Genomic DNA, 18,896 nt, shown 5'->3' on the forward strand with positions numbered 1-18,896 from the left:
TGTATTATACATTCATATGTATTACTATAAATTAGGGACTTTATGTGCGTCTCAGAAAACTGTGTCAACTGAACCGTGTCAAACTGAAACGCCATCCATAAATCAGCCATGGTTTGGTCCTTAGTCATATGACCAACATCATAAAATGTTACTAACTCGTATGCTGTGTTAAGTTTTCAACCTCTTAAATATTTTAATCCATACTTTAGTATGGTCTTCGAGAGGATTAATTGACCCTCAACTGTGATTTCAACATATTCCTAAGAACCTGATTTAGAAATTATTTTTATAAGCATACAAATAAAGCCCATAAAATATGAATTGATTGTGGTTAAAGCTCGGAGGTCTACAGTTAGTACAATACTCAAGCTAAATGTCAAGCTGTGTTATCGGTCGGTCTGTCTGTGTCCATCTAAAATGCAATCTTGAATTTGTCATGCCCTCCTGTGTCCACAGGGCGGCAGTGCATGGACAGACGTATCTTTGTCCACCTGTCTGACTATGCAATTTAAGATTAAGCTCAACAATTAGTTATTGTGGACCCTCACGGGTGTACAGTATACCATGGAAACAGCTGTTATTTATTACATTTTCTAATCGAAAAATGCTGGGGAGAAAACCCTGAAATGTTACTCTTATTACAGAATGACCCACATATAAATATAACGCCTGATTGACCAAACAGAAAATGCCAAAGAATGCAGGTCATGATTCTGCAAAAGGGTGCTTATTCACTGCCTTCTTGATTGTTTACAAGGTAATTTGGTTACAAGGTATCTGTTACTACACTGATTCTTGAGAAAGTGGCTAAACAGGTTGTAATATTGAAAAAAAAAAAACAAAGTGAATTACAAAATTATATGGTATATCCTTGTAGACTAAGGTCTTGGCTTTTCAGAAATGCACAAGGCCAATCTCCCCATTATGTATTTTTTTCAGAAATCAGGCTTTTCTCCGACCATAGCTTGTTTTTTGTCAACACCGTCAGACACAATTAAAAGTTAATAAAATTGTATTGATTTGGTTGCATATGTATCTGGAGTTTCTAAGTGATTATGTGTATTTTTTGGTTCACACATATGCCTTTAAATGTTGAAAATTCACTTTTGTTCTATTTTAATACTGTTTCATGTGTTCTAATTTTAAAATATGTACCGTCAAACGATGCTTACTTACAGTTTTTCTCGATTGCCTACACACAATTTTCGGAATCGGTCTTCGAATTCTCAAAACTCTACATACAAATCTCCAAACCTCACACACAATGGGCCAAACACTTCACTACCTCTGAAAAATGCACGTCTTGTCTCAAAACAATGTACTCTCTTCTAAAAACCTCATTTTGTCGTCAAATGACACACACAGACAGTCACTACAATACACATTTGCAGACCCACTAAAACACTGTTGGGCACAGGGTAAAACTAATTTCTCCCACTAACTTGGGCTTTTTTTGTTCTGGATTGCATGGATACTGTGACATAAGTTGGAAAAACCTAATTCACACAACACACAAACAGAAACAGAAAGATTTGTATTTCTTTTTCACAAAAACAACACAAAGATAAACCCCACTGCCTATTTGGCAGTACAAAAACCCCCTTACATTACTGTATAGCCTATTGCTATGAAAAAAAAAACAAAACAAAAAAAAAACACACACACTCACATCTACTCTGCTTCATCCTGCCTTCTATTGTGGTGTGGCCACAGGACCTCATCCACATCACATGCAATCGTTTCCCTGGCCAAGCAGCGAGGGAAATACCGTTTTGCATGGCGCATCCACCCAGAGAAGGCATCAACAGCAATTTTTTTCTGACATTTCAAAAATTGCACTTATTTATTGTAAAATATTGGGTAACCACATGGAAGTGATGTCTTGTATAACATATTTTTGAGTTCAAAAACTAAACAAATGTGTTTTCTCCTTGCATCCACTCATTTTTCATCAATATGACATGCAATGTGTCTCCTTATGGGGTGATGATTTCAGATTGTAAACCGGTATGAAGAGAGTTTGCCCATGTGATGAGGAAGTGAACATAGTATGGCAGTTGATTGTAGTGTTGTGAATGACAGTGTGTTCCATGAGAAACCCAGTGTTTTTCTTTATGAAAATTTAGTGTAATCCAGAGAATTGTGTGTAATGGTGTGAAAAGAGTGTGTTTTAAATCTGGAATTTGAGTGTTAAGTAGGAATTGTGTTTAGTGTTCAGTGACATTGGTTAGGGGAGTTGGGAAATGGGTGAGATGTTCCGAGAATTGTGTGTGAAGTACCAGAACTTGTGTGGAGGCAATCGAGAAAAACTGTAACGCCTAAATACAACAAACAATTTTTTGTAATTTCACAAATATTCGTGTAGGCTTAAATTGGCTATTACTTTGATATTTCAACAACTCCTAAGGAAAATGTTGTAAGCACATTCCTTTAAAATGTCCAAAACTCCTTACGGTGGTGACTTAAGAACTGACGGTGGTGACAGTAATCTGAGAGTGGTGAAAGTGGCCTAATTAGTACCTGCATTTAGCAAATAGCCCTCTCAAGTCAATGGCATCTTGCATAAACACTTTTTTTGTGTGCACAGTATGAGTATTTTGTGTGTGCACAGTATGAGCATGTCTTTTTACTTCATTAGTTAGATTATCTAGGAAGTAAGCCACTGGTTGTTGAAAATGTGGTAAAAACAGCTTTTAAGTTGTTCAAATCCAAAATATAGAGGTGTATTATCATAGATGTAGGTCTTGGCTGTGCAGTGAATGCATTGGCCAAGCCCCCCATGTTTAACATTTTTCATAAAATGGGCTCTTTCTTGTTTTGTCAACAGCGGCAGACAGAATTAGAAGTAAAAACACATGTTTACTGTATTAAAGTGAATTACTTTAACAATTCAACATAACTGTAGACACTTATTGTATGCATATTCTTAAAACATGTCAAAAACACGTAAAACATGTGTTTTTTGGTGAACTCCATCAGATGTCACCACCGTCAGGTTTTCTGACAAAAAAAACTCCAAATGCACCTCAGTGGTGGATAGAGTATCATTTTGGATCACAATTATTACTAACATGCCTAGTAATGTTTCATTAACCAGCACAATTTAGTAAAATATGGAACAACATGATGAGCAGAACAAAATCTGACGGTGGTGACATCTGACGGTGTGAGACAAAAAAACACTCTTTTAAATATTATGCATTGTTTGTTCACATTAGCCATTTCATTTTCGCTCTGTTTCTTGGCTGCTTCATACCTTTTCTGAAAAAAATTATATTTATTAACATTAATGTAATACAATACTATTAAAACCCCGACGGTGTTGACAGTTTATGGTTGGGACAGTACCAGTGTCCAAACAAATTAACAAATTGAGGACAAAATAATAAACTTACAGGAGCTTCAGTGATGGTGAAGTAGGCAGTAGAGCTGAAGGTTTGAAAAGGGGTCCTCAGTAATGAAAATTACCTTGTGCATACCTGATTTTATTGTCTTTTAGAAAAAATCTGACGGTGGTGACCAATATGCTGGACACATTTTGAGCAATCAGTAAATAATAGTAAATATTGTTTTACATCCACTATGTGCACATCTGTAGAACCGCTTTAATATGGTCTTCCACATCATGATGATATTGTTCAATTCTGTTAGTGATTTTTGTATTTTAAGTCAATTGAAATGATGATGCCAGTCCTTGGGACAGGCGTTTTTACAGGGTGTGGACAGGTTTATAGCCATGAAAAGTAATAAAATTACACTTAAATATTTCAAACAACTGTGTATTCGTGTGACAGACCCCTTGGCCATTACCTGGGTTCATTTTGTTTGTGAAAATTTAGTTGATTTTCAACAGAATTAATATTTTACTGCAGGGACATGTTTTTGCCAAACTTTCAAGAATCAGTGATTTACAAGATATTTGGTGGCCTTTTTCCAGGGCACCTCAGCCACAGATGATTTGGGATTCCAACCTTCAAACTTCCGTAACATTAAGCCACCATCTAATCAACAGCAGGTAGTAGTACAGCGTCGCTAGCCCCACTGCCTTGTTAGCTGTTGCTTGTGGTGGTGGTGGTGGTGCTTTTAGCACTGGTCCGCATGGCTATGGGCATGAGGTATCTCAGCTCCTTCCAAAACCTTCTCTGGGTCCTTGGGTGAGTGTGACTTGGTGTGTGAGTGTGCGCACGCCAGCGTAAGACCTTTCTAGAGTGTTTGAGCTGGCCGAGTGAGGCAGGGAGGTTCTCCTCCTTTCGGCCCAAGTGGCCGGTCTGGATGACGATGACCTTGATACTAGAGCGAAGCAGAGTGTCATGTATTACCACGTCCTGCTCGATGCTAACCCCCCACACACCTGCCGCCGGGTCTATGTGTGCATCGCACACTGGAGCTGTGTGTTTTCCCAAACACACAAGTTGGGTCGACTGTGTGGATGCTTGGTCTACAAAGCTTTTCTGTGTGTTCCCATTGAGCTGTGTGCGTGTATCGGCCTCCTTCGAGGTCGTGAAAGTGTGTGTGGTCATGGAGGAGGACAGGGGTGTGTAGGTCTCTGTGTGTGTTGGGTCACATATGGCCACCTGCCCACAGTGTGTGTCTGAGTGTGCTCCTTCGAGCACCAGAATGACCCTGCGGCTTTTCTTGAGGGCATCCACAATCACATCAAACACATCTGTAATGGACAATGGCAGTGAATCAGTGCTCAGTTTTCATGACCCGTTATTATTAGTTCATTCATTATTTAGTTAGTGGGATTAGGAAAGAATGATAGGGTTAGTGGCAATCAAAATAATTCAAACATTAAGGGTACAGTGAATTTGACATGTTTGTTACGCAGTCCAACTTGATAGGTTGATTAGTCAAAAACCAAACCAAAGCAAAATTGAAACCAAAGCAAAAGTCTATTCCCTAATTCCCTGTCCCCTGTTTGATTAGAAATGGAAAAGATGCGGAAAAAAACACCAGACTGAAATCACAACAGTTGGGAAATCAAAGATCAATTAAAAATGACTTTGGGTGATAATACACATGCATGAAGGACTTGAAGTCAGACTGTAAACCATGAAATCGATCAGAAGTACAGGGTTGCCAGATGTGAATGATAATGTCCAGGCCAATAAATGCTCAAACACCATCTAGAGGTTCCAATTCCCACACAATTTGAACTACAGTATATCACGAAAGTGAATACACCCCTCACAGTTTTGCAGATTTTTGAGTATATCTTTTCATAGGAAAGCATTACAGAAATGTAACTTTGACACAATGATTAGTGACCTTTTAACAACATATTTAACCGCTTAAATTTCTTGTTCACTCAGAAAATAACAAAATACAGCCATTAGTGTTTGAACATGTACTCACAAAAGTGAGTACACCCCAGACTAAAATCCGGTAGAGAAGGGGCAAATTTGTTTATCTTGGTCTCAAGAGAGATGAACAGAACAAGGATATGGATCACTGGAACCATGTCGTGTGATCTGAAGAGACCAAGATAAACACATTTGCTTTAGATGGTGTCAAGCATGTGTGGTGGTAAACAAGTGAGTTTTACAAAAAAGGTGTATCCTCTCATAAGCCAAGCATGGTAGTGGGACTGACATGGTTTGGGGATGCATGAATGCTGTCAACATTGCCAATCTGAAATACACCTAAAAGAAACATACATGTCAACATGCACTGTGACTACTGAAGCAGATCTTGATATTCTCCATAGGATTGCATTCAAATCTCACACCAATCTATGTAAGCCAGATGCAAACTCAAAATGTAAAAGTTCAAGGCAAAGAAAGGTTGAAACGCACACTGATGACCTCCCTTGTCATCCCTTTTCATTTCGTTTCATTTCGAGACGATTCGAGCCAACATAGCCCCTTTTCTACCGGATTTTAATCTGGGGTGTACTCACTTTTGTGAGTACATGTTCAAACATTAATGGCTGTATTTTGTTTTTTTCTGAGTGAACAAGAAATTTAAGCGGTTAAATATGTTGTTAAAAGGTCACTAATCATTGTGTCAAAGTTACATTTCTGTAATGCTTTCCTATGAAAAGATACACTCAAAAATCTGCAAAACTGTGAGGGGTGTATTCACTTTCGTGATATACTGTATATTCTATTGATTCCTATGGTCATAAATTTACAGAAAACCCTATTAAATATCGTTTTTTTTACCATCCAATCTGGCAACACTGCAGAAGTGTCAGATTAAACATGCGGCAAGCACTGATTGTGACACATGAAGGACTGAACATAGCAAATGGATTATGTGTCAGGCAAGTACACGTAGAGAGGACTGAAATTGAGATGCACCCAAGTGTTTGTCTAAAAGGGAGAATAGTGGGGGTAACTTAAATAGTGAAAGAAAGGGGTTGGTATCCATCTACCGCATCCACCTCCCATGTTCTCTGGAACCTGCATCGTGAGGAGACAAGTCCCAAACCTTAACAGTGATGATGATTGAACGATACCCTTGTGACACATTAGGAATCCCAAGGATTCAAGGAGCCTATGTTGTCAAAATAGATCACATACCAAACAGGCTAAGCTGCCTTGCAATTCACCACACAGCAATATCGCTGTATTAATTACTCTAGAATAAAGTACGGTAATATAAAAACAGTTTAAAAACGACAATTGTGTAGTATTTAAAAACAAAACAGTCTGCATAGATATTATGGTAGGGTATGGCTCAACATGATTCAAAATGAGTAGTACTTTTATGTTTTAGCAGCAGTTAAAAATATACAATAAGGTGAGACCCTTGAAATGGGTGGGTCAAAGAAAGCCATTAAAGAAATGAGCTCCACATTTTCCAACCAATTCTTTCAGAGTCAAACAGTTGAGGTTGATCTTTTTAACATTTTCAATTGGTCAACATATCATGCAGGAGACTTCCGATCGTGCAGTAGCAGTTTAGCTCATCAATAAATCATTGCAACTGATTTGTTTTTGTTGTGATTTGATTTTTTTCAGTTTGAAATTATTTTTTTCTTGTCATTTGAGTATTGTAATACCAGCTAAGCTAAGGCCACAGATATGCTGGCTGTGAGCCTTTGCATGCAACCGTGTGCGAGTGCACATCAGATGACTGGAGCACTTTGCACGATACTGGAGGTATCGTCTAGGGGCAGATAGCCAATGCGGCTCTGATCAATGTTTTCCATTCCATTCCACCATTGTTTGTTTGACTCTACCGCAATTTCAACATGGAAGTTTGGAAGATCGCCTCTTACAGTTTTGTTGATATTGTAGCGTACACATGTGTCTGCGTACATTGTGACTGGTGCTCTACTGCGCGCAAAATGACATAAAAGTCTCATGGCAACATTCATGCACGAAAGGTGCACGTGCACACATACAGTATCCTGCAGCAAGTATGTCCTCAGCCTGAGGTGTTGGAGTCAGATACAAGACCAGCTGAATGGATTCAAAATTGATCAATCTTGACAGTTTAACTCGAAGAGAGTTGGAAATAGAGCATAGTGTATGTATTTTCCCAAAAAGTGCAGTCGTCCTATTAGTTTTGGGCTTTTTGTTAGAGATGATGACATGATCATGGGATTAAATACATATATATTAGACATAAGCCCTGCATTATGGGGAAGGCCCAGCTGGTTTGTGTCAGAGTCAAGAAGTGTGTGTGTGTGTGTGTGTGTGTGTGTGTGTGTGTGTGTGTGTGTGTGTGTGTCTGAGTGAGTGAGTGAGTGAGTGAGTGAGTGAGTGAGTGAGTGAGTGAGTGAGTGAGTGAGTGAGTGAGTGAGTGAGTGAGTGAGTCCGTCTGTCTTTCCGTCCTCTGTGCTGTGTTTGTGTGTGCAATCTGTGTATACGTGCGTGAGAACGCTACACACACCTTGCCCTGGGTCATCGTCTCTGCCCCTGATGAACAGCTTGTAGCCGTGCTTGTTCTCCAGAACCTCAGGAAGAAGCCGGAGAGCAAACGTCATAGACAGGCCCTGCGACTCATATGGGTAACTAACATACGCATCATAATGCTTACCATCTGCAAAGCAGAGAGAGAGAGAGAGAGAGAGAGAGAGAGAGAGAGAGAGAGAGAGAGAGAGAGATTTATCAAGGAGAAGTGGATGGAAGAGGGGGGTGGGGGATGGAAATACATGACAGTGGTCAGAAATCAAAAATCAATGCCCACACCACTGTAGTGCTCTGCCACACATCACAACTACAACTACATTACTAAGGTGACTACAGCACATATCAGGACAACCAGTGTGCCATCTTTCTCAGGGTGCATTGCAAAAGTGTGTGTGTGTGTGTGGGGGGGGTGGTAGACCGAGCCCTGATCCACGGCTGCTGAATGCCCCAGCACCAGCACCAGCCTCTGTGTTTTGAGGATTTGTTGGAGTTGGGTCGCACACAGCAAGTATGACTGAACCAGCACCAGCATGGGCTTTTGCGTGGATTAGGTGAAGTTGGGTCGCACACACCAAGGAAGAATAATAAACCAATATAAATAAATAAGTACATAAATAAGGCTTAATAAATCACACCCAAGTGTGGGGATCATGTGGAGTTGGGTTGCATAAACCGAGGATGAATAAACCAGAACCGGCACCATTGTGGGGATTAGGTGTGGGGAGTAAGTGGGTCACATAGGCCGAGGGTCAGGTCCAGCATGAATGAGTGGCACAATGTGGCATTGGGTCAGTTGGCATGGCATGACATGCGTGGTGTTAGAGAGACAAGAGGTGTGAAGACCTGTGGTAGAACATGGAGAAGCGATCCTACTACAGGGGAGAACAGGGACACCTGGTTACAAAGACAGACCAGGACAGACACAAATACCTTGGAAGCTAACCAAGCCAAGCGGAAAAGCAATGCCTAATAGTTATAGAAAACAGGACCAAATTTGAGAAAGACATGATTGAAAAAAATGAATTGATGGACAGGCAGTGACAAACAGCCAAAAAAGTGACAAACGAGACATTTTTCATCAAAGAGATTACAAAGAGAAAGATTTACACTGTGGCCATGCAGTGAAAGGCAAGGTTATGAGAACATTTAGTTTGAAGCTCAGTTCGAAAAGGGCCAGTATACAAAGATGGCAGAGTGGACAACAGAGATTTTAGAGACTACAATTAAACAAACACTACAAAGACAGGTTAGATTATTTATAGGCGTAGTACATGCAGCTAAGATTATATATAATATAGTGTAGTACTGTATATTCACAGGCTAGATTAAGGATGGATTACAGGGATGAGTGTATGACTACAGTAAAGAGTTAAGATTACAGAGCCAATGGAACACAAAAAACATTTGATTATAGTGAGAATGATTCAAACTTCAAAGTAGTCATAAAGATTCTGTAATATCCACTATATAGATAGATAGATATATACAGCCCATCGTTGGCTGACATGAATACTACCCATCTGTGTTGGGTAATGTTACATATGTTATATATTCATGTTATGTATAATATGCTATGTCATTTATTAATGTGTTGTGTTGTATTGTTTTTTTTGTTTGTTTTCAATATAAGTGCTATCTTCTGAAATAGCCACACACAAATTGCCAACACACATTTTGTTTTGTTTTGAGATACCCATTCTTGAGTATTTAACTGTTACACTAATATATGAATATATTTTATGTTATAACACCTCAGTAATAGCGTTAATACCACCTTACGGGCAAGGGGAGAGCTGTTCAAATATCAGTTTTATCCACTACAGTTGTTCATGAGATGAATGAGTGTGTGGAATACAATATAAGCCTATAAGATAAGTTGGGCCATCCACATCATTTATGTTGTGCTCAGGTGACTTACGTATGTAAATGGAGTACAACATGAGAAGCAGAGGTAGGCCATACACTCACCGTATATGGTACACTCACCATTGTCGTGCGTCCTGGGACAGAGAGAGCGATACAGTAGCACCAGGTCCACTTTGAAGCAGTGCCACAGCAAGACGCACGCTATTAGCAACACACATAGACAGATGCCAGCCACCAGCCATCCAACATGTCCCTCGTTGGCTAGGAAAGGGGAGGGCACATGGCATTGTTGGTTATGCGACCGATAAGTTCAAGCTTATTGTAGCCATATCAACTATTTAAAACCATGTTTTTCAAGTTTGCTCACATTTCACACAGCTAAGGCAATACATCACAATTACAAGACAAGACAAGACAAGACAAGACAAAGGAGAACATACATAACAGGCTACAGTAACAACATAAACACAGATCAACATAAACCCATCAAAAAGTGCATTGATTTACAATGCAGCACTAGGTAGTGGAAAAGCGAAGCGTTAGGCCAAGTTGTGAAGTAAACCACTAATCCTGTCTGTTGATGTGTTGACTAGGGAGAAAACTACAGAGGAGGCAATACACACCATTGTGGCACACCAGTGGTCAGAATACTGGGCGAAGACACATTGGGCCTCTCAAAACCTAGGACAGTGTCCTTCCAAGTGTATCAGCCCAATTAGTCACGCCCAGTGATTGGATACTCTTTGGTGAACTGTACAGAATATCCAATCACTGGGTGTGACTAATAAAGAGTATCCAATCACTGGGTGTGACTAATTAGGCTGATACACTTGGAAGGACACTGTCCTAGGTTTTGAGAAGGGCCCATTGTTCTTGATTTTAACACATCTGCAAGACAGGAAGTTAAGTGACCAGATAAGGATATATAGTAATTGACCAGCCTCCCCTGTTTGACTTTTGTGTTGACTAGGGAGAAAACTACAGAGGAGGTAAGACACACCCTTGTGGCACACCAGTGGTCAGAATACTGGGCGAAGACACATTGTTCTTGATTTTAACACATCTGCAAGACAGGAAGTTAAGTGACCAGATAAGGACAGAGTGAAGAATTAGATTAATCAAATACAGGGAAGTTTTGCAGGCAGAATCCTGTTGAAAGCTGAGCTAAAAATCAATAAACAGTGTGCGGGCAAAGCTAAGAATCTACATATTGCTGAATGAAATGAAAAGTTAAAGCACATTGAGCTGCATGTCTTGTATGAATTGTGCTATACAAAATATTATGTGTGCAAAGTAAGACTTCATCGTCCGGTCTCCTATTTGTCCTATTTTTTCCTAATTGTTGAGGGTTTAGCATGCTGTGTAAGAGGAGCAAGCAAGTAAGTAGGCAAATCAGAGACTTCTATGACAACAGGGACAACAACTATGATCATTGAGGCACATTATGTTGTTTTTTGTGTGGCACCGGAATGATCATGGTTGATTTACAGGAAAACATGCAGCTATACTAGTAGCACTTCTAAGAGACCAGTTGAAGATGTTGCTGAGAATGCGAGCAAGCTCGTTATCCAAGTTGTCTACTGTATGCATAATTCTTCATTTAAGTTATGGATTGAATATTTTGAAAATTATAGTTATTTGTTTGAATTCACAATTTACTTAGTGTCCCAACTTTTTATGATTTGAGGCTTGAATCTGACAATTTTGGTTGCCCCCACACATTGATGGCTCGCTCAGCAAACAAGCATAGTAGCAGGTGGATTCAACAATGGGTTTGAATGAGTGAGCTTGATCATTACAAACAGGAATGTAATACCTTCTTTAAGCACCACTGTACTTCTGGCACTACCCAGAGCGTTTGTGGCCATGCAGGTAAAATTGACATTCAGGTGCTTTGCCTTCACCTTGATGATGGTCAGAGTGTTAACACTGGTGTTGTTCCCGTGTCTGCAGAACACATGAATACAAATAGGGAAGGTGTTTACTGGTACTTTGTCACACTTTCATGGTCCAGCTGTCACACTGAACCATGCACACGCAGACACACGCACACACGTCACACTTAGCAGATGCTTTTGTCTTATAGGTGGAGGATGTAATTTTTTTCATAGTTTATTTTCAGTATTCATATATTTTCAATATATTCTACCTGTTCACAAATGTTATCTTTTTCATGTATATTAACCACCACAATCATTTTCTAATTGCTCATCATGAATTGGAAATTTAAAGGTGGATCTTCTCCATGTCTACAATGTTGAACAACCAGTCCTTAACATATTTTGGCTGTGAAACCTACTCTACTTTGGTCAGACATATAAATGTTTATTATTTTGTTAAAATTCATGAAAAGATTAAATTTGTGAATGAGCAACGTTCACACACACATACACACACACACTTCTACTACTTCTACTCACGTTTTGCTGATTGTGAAGTTCGTGGAGTTCTGTATAAGTGTGCCATTAATCTTCCAATCAACTGTGGTGATCTCATTTTCTATTTCTGTGGCCTCACAGCGTAACTCTTCTCGAGAACCTGTCGTTCATCCACAGGCAAAAACAAACATGCATATTGTATCAAAACCGAACCAGCCGTTGGGCACTGGTCTGCTACACCGAGTCCGGCCCATGCCCTCCTTGAGTGCATTACAATATGCGACCCCTCCTCCGTGGAGAAAACGATAAAGTTTCCCAGTTGTCAGCCTAGCCACAACAACTTTTGAGGGACTGTTTTTCTTTCACCAGAACAAGACTACAATTGAGCTTTTGCAAGATATTGAAATATAATGCTGTTGTCAGTGATGTCATCATGACATAGGCCTATTACTTCCTGGTACGAGGAAACAAGCATAAGTGGAGGAGGCAAGGCCGCAACACACTCCATGGCTGGATCTCAAATGGTGCACTTATGCACTTCGGGCAGACGGGCACTATGTTTCAATGCGTAACTAATACGGCATACGCACTGAAACATGAACACTTAAAGGGACACTGTGTGAGATTTTTAGTTGTTTATTTCCAGAATTCATGCTGCCCAATCACTAATGTTACCTTTTTCATGACTACTTACCACCACCATCACATTCTAAGTATTCATTATGACTGGAAAAATTGCACTTTTCATACATGAAAGGGGGGATCTTCTCCATGGTCCGCCATTTTGAATTTCCAAAAATAGCCATTTTTAGCTGCATTAATTACTGTACTTGGACCATACTAGAAAAGATTTGTTTATTGCTAAGTAAACTTTCATGTGAAGAACAAATTTGGCAATAGACAGCCCAGTTTCAATGAGCAGTATAGTTGTAGTACCTTTTTTGACCATTTCCTGCACAGTGTACCTTTAAGTGCACAAGTGCACCATTTGAGATTCAGCCACAGTCTCTCTTTCCCCACTCACTTCCTGTCACTTCCACTTCCAAACTCTAACTGTCCTGTCTCAAAAAATAAAGACTTAAAAGCCCCCCCCCAAAAAAAACCTGAACCGCATAAAATGCACACAAAACAAATGATGTCTTTACTGCCAACATTTCCCCGCCCTCTTGAGTGTGAGAAAGTTACAGATTTCTTTTAACCCATTAAGGCCTAAAGCACCCGCAAAAAACGCCTGCTGAATCCATAAGCCCTTGTTGGGAGAGTTAAACAGGGAGGGAGACTAAAAACCTAAATATCTCAGCCTCTGATGCACATAAAACATGATTGCATTTAAACCCTAAGACCCTCTTCTTGCATTAGAATGTGTTACTTCAGCTGTATACATACCCACATTTTTATTATAAAAAGCTAAAATCTCAAGAGCCTGAATGCAGCGTATATGTCGCTCCAGGCACCAAAGGTCAAACAACATATGAGTCATCAGGCTAAAATGGGTTAATACAGCTTTCTTTGGCCAGAGCCCAAGTAGAACTTACCTATTGTCACTGCTCGCGTCTCGTTAAGAGGAATTTTTATCTCTGTTCTATGCCTTGGAGGAGGAGCTAGACAAAAAAAATCACACACAGTCATGCACAGAAAGGGAGATATATATATATACTGTATATACACACACATACACACACATACACATATATACACACACATATATACACACACATATACACAGACACACACACACACACATATATATATATATATATATATATATATATATATATATATATATATAGAGAGAGAGAGAGAGAGAGAGAGAGAGAGAGAGAGAGAGAGAGAGAGAGAGAGAGTTATTATATACAGTATTATATATAATAAGTAAGTAATATTTTATACAATTTCGTAATTACTGACTCATTTACTTAATTATTTTCGAGATCCAACATCAGCCATCAACAGTCAGGTCACAATATTACAGTATTAATGGCACATGATTAGGGTTGCAAAGGGACAGAAAATTGAAAAAAAAATACAACGTTGGTACGAGAAGGTTGGGAATTTTCAAATTGGAAACTTTGTGCAGGAATTAAAGGAATTTGGGGAATTTGGGGGAATTAAGGAGTAAACCGGTACATTACTATGTGTTTTCATACAATAAATGTGGGAGGGGTTTAAATGAGAGGTGTGATTGGCTGAGGTGGTGGTACCTGTGATGACCAGATTGGTGGTGCGGGAAGCCCTGTAGTTCCTTCCTTCATAGGTGAAGTTAAGCACGCAGGTGTAATTACCTGCATCTGCTGTTAAGACATTTTCGATCTGAAGCTTGTGACCATTGACCTCACCTCTTGGCAAAGGCTTGCATTCCTAAAGCAAAGACACACGCACACGCACACGCACACGCACACGCACACACACACACACACACACACACACACACAGTTTCCAGAAATGACTGAAATGCAAATATCTCACCAAAGGGTAGTCTCAAATATAACAAAGGAAAATGTAATCTATCCTTTGCATTCTCCGTATTCCACTAACTCTACATTCACTCTTTACTACCTATAACTGGCGCTCTTGGGTTTGGAATATTAATCAAAGGGTAAGATGTCGTCACTAACAACAGAAGATGTACACTGGCATAACTTTTTGTCCATTTCACTCCTGCATTTTGTAATATTTACAGATGCAGCTTTGATTAATCTCAAACCTGCAAGTCTCCTAGCCATTTTAAGACTGTTAGGTGACAGTGTCGCTTGAAAAGTTGACATTTTTTTGTGAAGGCTCCAGGGCTGAGTTTGGCTACCTCTGTTCTTGCACATCTAGTTAGAAGGAAACTCAGTCGAAAAAGGAACTTTATTTGTTTGAAATGAAACTTGTTTGCTCACTGCTGCATGATGCAACTGCTGAGGCAGCAACTTCACAGAGGAAGCAAGCAAGACAGTGTGAAAAAAGACTCGCTGGTTCGGTGGGGTATTATGCGAGAGGTGGGTCATTTCACGTGAAATCAGACACTTTGGGACCCGACCGACACGGATTTCAATCATACTTGGTGTGCCTTTTCAGTAGCAAGGTAGCACCCCAGAACTGCATTGGTTTGAATCTGACACTAATATTAAGGGAGAAACAGACTAGGAAAGGTTCACATGTGAGGGTAGGACACTATACATTCAGCCTTGAATATATCAGTCAGTGTTAGTCACAAAAAGATGCCTGTGGTGTTGTTTGAAAGCTCTTTTCTGGCTCTACATATTACACAATCACCTTGGAATACAACTACTCTCAGAATATGAATTATGATAAATTGAAAAATTAAAAATTGAATATCTAAAAAACTCATATTTTAAAATGGCCAGTTCCTTGTCCAAACGTAGCCGGCAATGTCATGAGCAGCACCTAAAATGCTGGTGTTCGGGTTGTTATTCATTTCAGAGATAATTTGACTCACATATATGGCGTCATACAGACCACTTACTAATAATATGGTAATACCATAGTAGCATCACATGACAAAACAAAAACAAAACAAAAATGGTCAGTGTCCATGGTCCCAGGTTTCAGAAACTAAGGCAGATGTCCATTTATACACACCAAATGATGATATGTGAATGTTTGAACATTCCTTCTCTGTGTACCTGTGCCATCTTCCCTTTACCGTACTTTAAAGAGATAATCAATGGCTACACTCTCATTTTGTACTCTACCAGTGCATTTGAAGCAGCAGCTGTGTCTTTTGTAGATAATGTATAAGTACGTCCCGTTGCAGTTACAGGTTCCACTACCAGAAGCACATCCTGATGATCCATGACAAGTCTATCTGGTCTGAAGGGAAAAGTGAAGGATGGAGATGGCCCATGAGGATGCAGGAAGTTCAGTTTCACCTCTCCAGTGCTTGGCATACATTCCTCAGCACATGCTAGCCACCAGTTGCCATCATATACAGCTACAACATACCCTTTGATGCTTGAAAATGTAACACATTCCTTTACTGAGCTCACTCTTTCAACTCTGCCTTCTCTGAATGCTGAAAATGGCCTAACTTCCACTGTGTCCATTGACAATGGGCAGAAGCTGTGTAGTTTTTGAGTACCTGGAATAGTTCTTGCAGATTCAAACCTTTTCAACAGGTTCTCAGCTTCATGATGGTACATCTCTGTTGTGGCAAACTGGCAATGGATGTTCTTGACATTATCCTTGACAAATTCAAACAGTTGGTGTTACAATTTAATTGTCAATAGGACGTTGCAGACTTGCTCGTGCAGCAAGCCATTTAACTGTCCCTCCAACGCCATCACATGGACCTTTGCCATGTGATGTGGCAAAAAAGTGCCACTCTGCAGGTATGTGAAAATCTGCCTCGTGGTGGCACAAATTTGTTGTGTTTTTGAGGTTCCTATATTGTGCAGCACAGCCATCAGAAAAAATATAGGATCTTCTTTGGACGTTCTGTCATTGATGAAGTGTCACTGAGGAACTGAATTAGGAGCTTCTGAAACAGATGTACAGCAATTGTATCATGAATGTTGCAGTCTGAAATAACAACAAAACAGATTTTTTTTCCCAGTTTCAACTGATCTTGGTAGTAGCATACATATGGATGGATTGTGGCCTGCACTGGTTGTTCCAGTGAAATGATTGAATAGCATCTTGAATTACAAAACTATAGATTTAAAAACGTTCCTGGTTCAAGGGAGTCAGTCAAGGATAATGTCAAGAACATCCATTGCCAGTTTGCCACAACAGAGATGCACCATCATGAAGCTGAGAACCTGTTGAAAAGGTTTGAATCTGCAAGAACTATTCAGGTACTCAAAAACTACACAGCTTCTGCCCATTGTCAATGGACACAGTGGAAGTTAGGCCATTTTCAGCATTCAGAGAAGGCAGAGTTGAAAGAGTGAGATCAGTAAAGGAATGTGTTACATTTTCAAGCATCAAAGGGTATGTTGTAGCTGTATATGATGGCAACTGGTGGCTAGCATGTGCTGAGGAATGTATGCCGAGCACTGGAGAGGTGAAACTGAACTTCCTGCATCCTCATGGGCCATCTCCATCCTTCACTTTTCCCTTTAGACCAGATAGACTTGTCATGGATCATCAGGATGTGCTTCTGGCAGTGGAACCTGTAACTGCAACGGGACATAATTATACATTATCTACAAAAGACACAGCTGCTGCTTCAAATGCACTGGTAGAGTACAAAATGAGAGTGTAGCCATTGATTATCTCTTTAAAGTACGGTAAAGGGAAGATGGCACAGGTACACAGAGAAGGAATGTTCAAACATTCACATATCATCATTTGGTGTGTATAAATGGACATCTGCCTTAGTTTCTGAAACCTGGGACCATGGACACTGACCATTTTTGTTCTGTTTTTGTTTTGTCATGTGATGCTACTATGGTATTACCATATTATTAGTAAGTGGTCTGTATGACGCCATATATGTGAGTCAAATTATCTCTGAAATGAATAACAACCCGAACACCAGCATTTTAGGTGCTGCTCATGACATTGCCGGCTACGTTTGGACAAGGAACTGGCCATTTTAAAATATGAGTTTTTTAGATATTCAATTTTTAATTTTTCAATTTATCATAATTCATATTCTGAGAGTAGTTGTATTCCAAGGTGATTGTGTAATATGTAGAGCCAGAAAAGAGCTTTCAAACAACACCACAGGCATCTTTTTGTGACTAACACTGACTGATATATTCAAGGCTGAATGTATAGTGTCCTACCCTCACATGTGAACCTTTCCTAGTCTGTTTCTCCCTTAATATTAGTGTCAGATTCAAACCAATGCAGTTCTGGGGTGCTACCTTGCTACTGAAAAGGCACACCAAGTATGATTGAAATCCGTGTCGGTCGGGTCCCAAAGTGTCTGATTTCACGTGAAATGACCCACGTGTCAATCACGTCTCCCACACTACAAACCCACGAGACTGCACTGACACTGACACTGTTATTGTCATTTTGTCAAGACGAGTGAATGTTAGTCTGAAATCACATTGATTTACTGGCATTGATTGATCAAGTAATTTTTGTCCCAATCAGGATTGCCACTGTAGTATGCAATACGTACATCCCAACGTCTTGTCAAAAAGAAGAGTCCAAGGCACTCTTACATCTCTCTTACACACATACATCTTAACATTTAGACATGCAGTTAATCACTGTGTATTTATGTCTTTATCTCTGAAGAGGCAGCAATGAACCTGAATTCACATTTAGGGACACTCCAGTATGCATTAGACATGCAGCAGATCAATAAAACAGTGCGTGTGCGTGTGTGCAGGCGCACGTGTGTGTGTGTGAGTGTGACAGAAGTTGTAGCTGATTGTTGTGGGAAGCGTTATAATAGATAAGATTGAAATACTGAAATGAACATTGCAAATGAACAATGACATGAGCAAATGAACAATGATCAACAAACGATGCTTTACCTTCAGCCAAGTAACAGAGGAGGGAGGGAAGACCTTGACGATGTGTTCCATTGTGACGTCACAGTCCAGCCGTACGAACTCTCCGCTCTTGTAAAGCTCCGCATGGTCACCCTCCGGACATGACATTTCACCCACAGTCAGGCGTACGAAATAGGAATACTTTCCACTGCGCACAATGTGGACATGGACACACACACACACACAATAATGACTGAGGGACATATGAAGTACAACTGTGTGGCACAATAAGATTAAAAGTACTGTGTGTGTGTTTGTGTGTGTGTGTGTGTGTGTGTGTGTGTGTGTGTGTGTGTGTGTGTGTGTGTGTGTGTGTGTGTGTGTGTGCG

General features: G+C 39.9%; 1 protein-coding gene across 4 annotated transcripts; it reads right to left on the minus strand.

The window, feature by feature from the left end:
• Positions 1-3,905: 3,905 nt before the first annotated feature.
• LOC134452958 (interleukin-1 receptor type 1-like) lies at positions 3,906-18,730 on the minus strand. 4 transcript variants are annotated; one of them, XM_063203654.1, is made up of 9 exons: positions 18,550-18,730; positions 14,311-14,467; positions 13,645-13,710; positions 12,152-12,269; positions 11,548-11,678; positions 9,852-9,992; positions 7,846-7,995; positions 6,380-6,407; positions 4,600-4,666 (listed from the first exon to the last, which is right to left on the minus strand). In XM_063203654.1, exons 1-9 carry the CDS (start codon positions 18,673-18,675, stop codon positions 4,657-4,659), a joined length of 927 nt encoding a protein of 308 aa, XP_063059724.1. In that variant the 5' UTR covers positions 18,676-18,730; the 3' UTR covers positions 4,600-4,656. The 4 variants fall into 4 exon arrangements, with proteins under 4 accessions (XP_063059723.1, XP_063059724.1, XP_063059726.1 ...); XM_063203653.1 differs by lacking the exon at positions 6,380-6,407 and having other exon boundaries at positions 3,906-4,666; XM_063203656.1 differs by lacking the exon at positions 4,600-4,666 and having other exon boundaries at positions 6,109-6,501.
• Between the last annotated feature and the right edge of the window lie 166 nt (positions 18,731-18,896).

This window comes from Engraulis encrasicolus, chromosome 7 (assembly GCF_034702125.1).
Source record: "Engraulis encrasicolus isolate BLACKSEA-1 chromosome 7, IST_EnEncr_1.0, whole genome shotgun sequence".
Taxonomy (NCBI): Eukaryota; Metazoa; Chordata; class Actinopteri; order Clupeiformes; family Engraulidae; genus Engraulis; species Engraulis encrasicolus.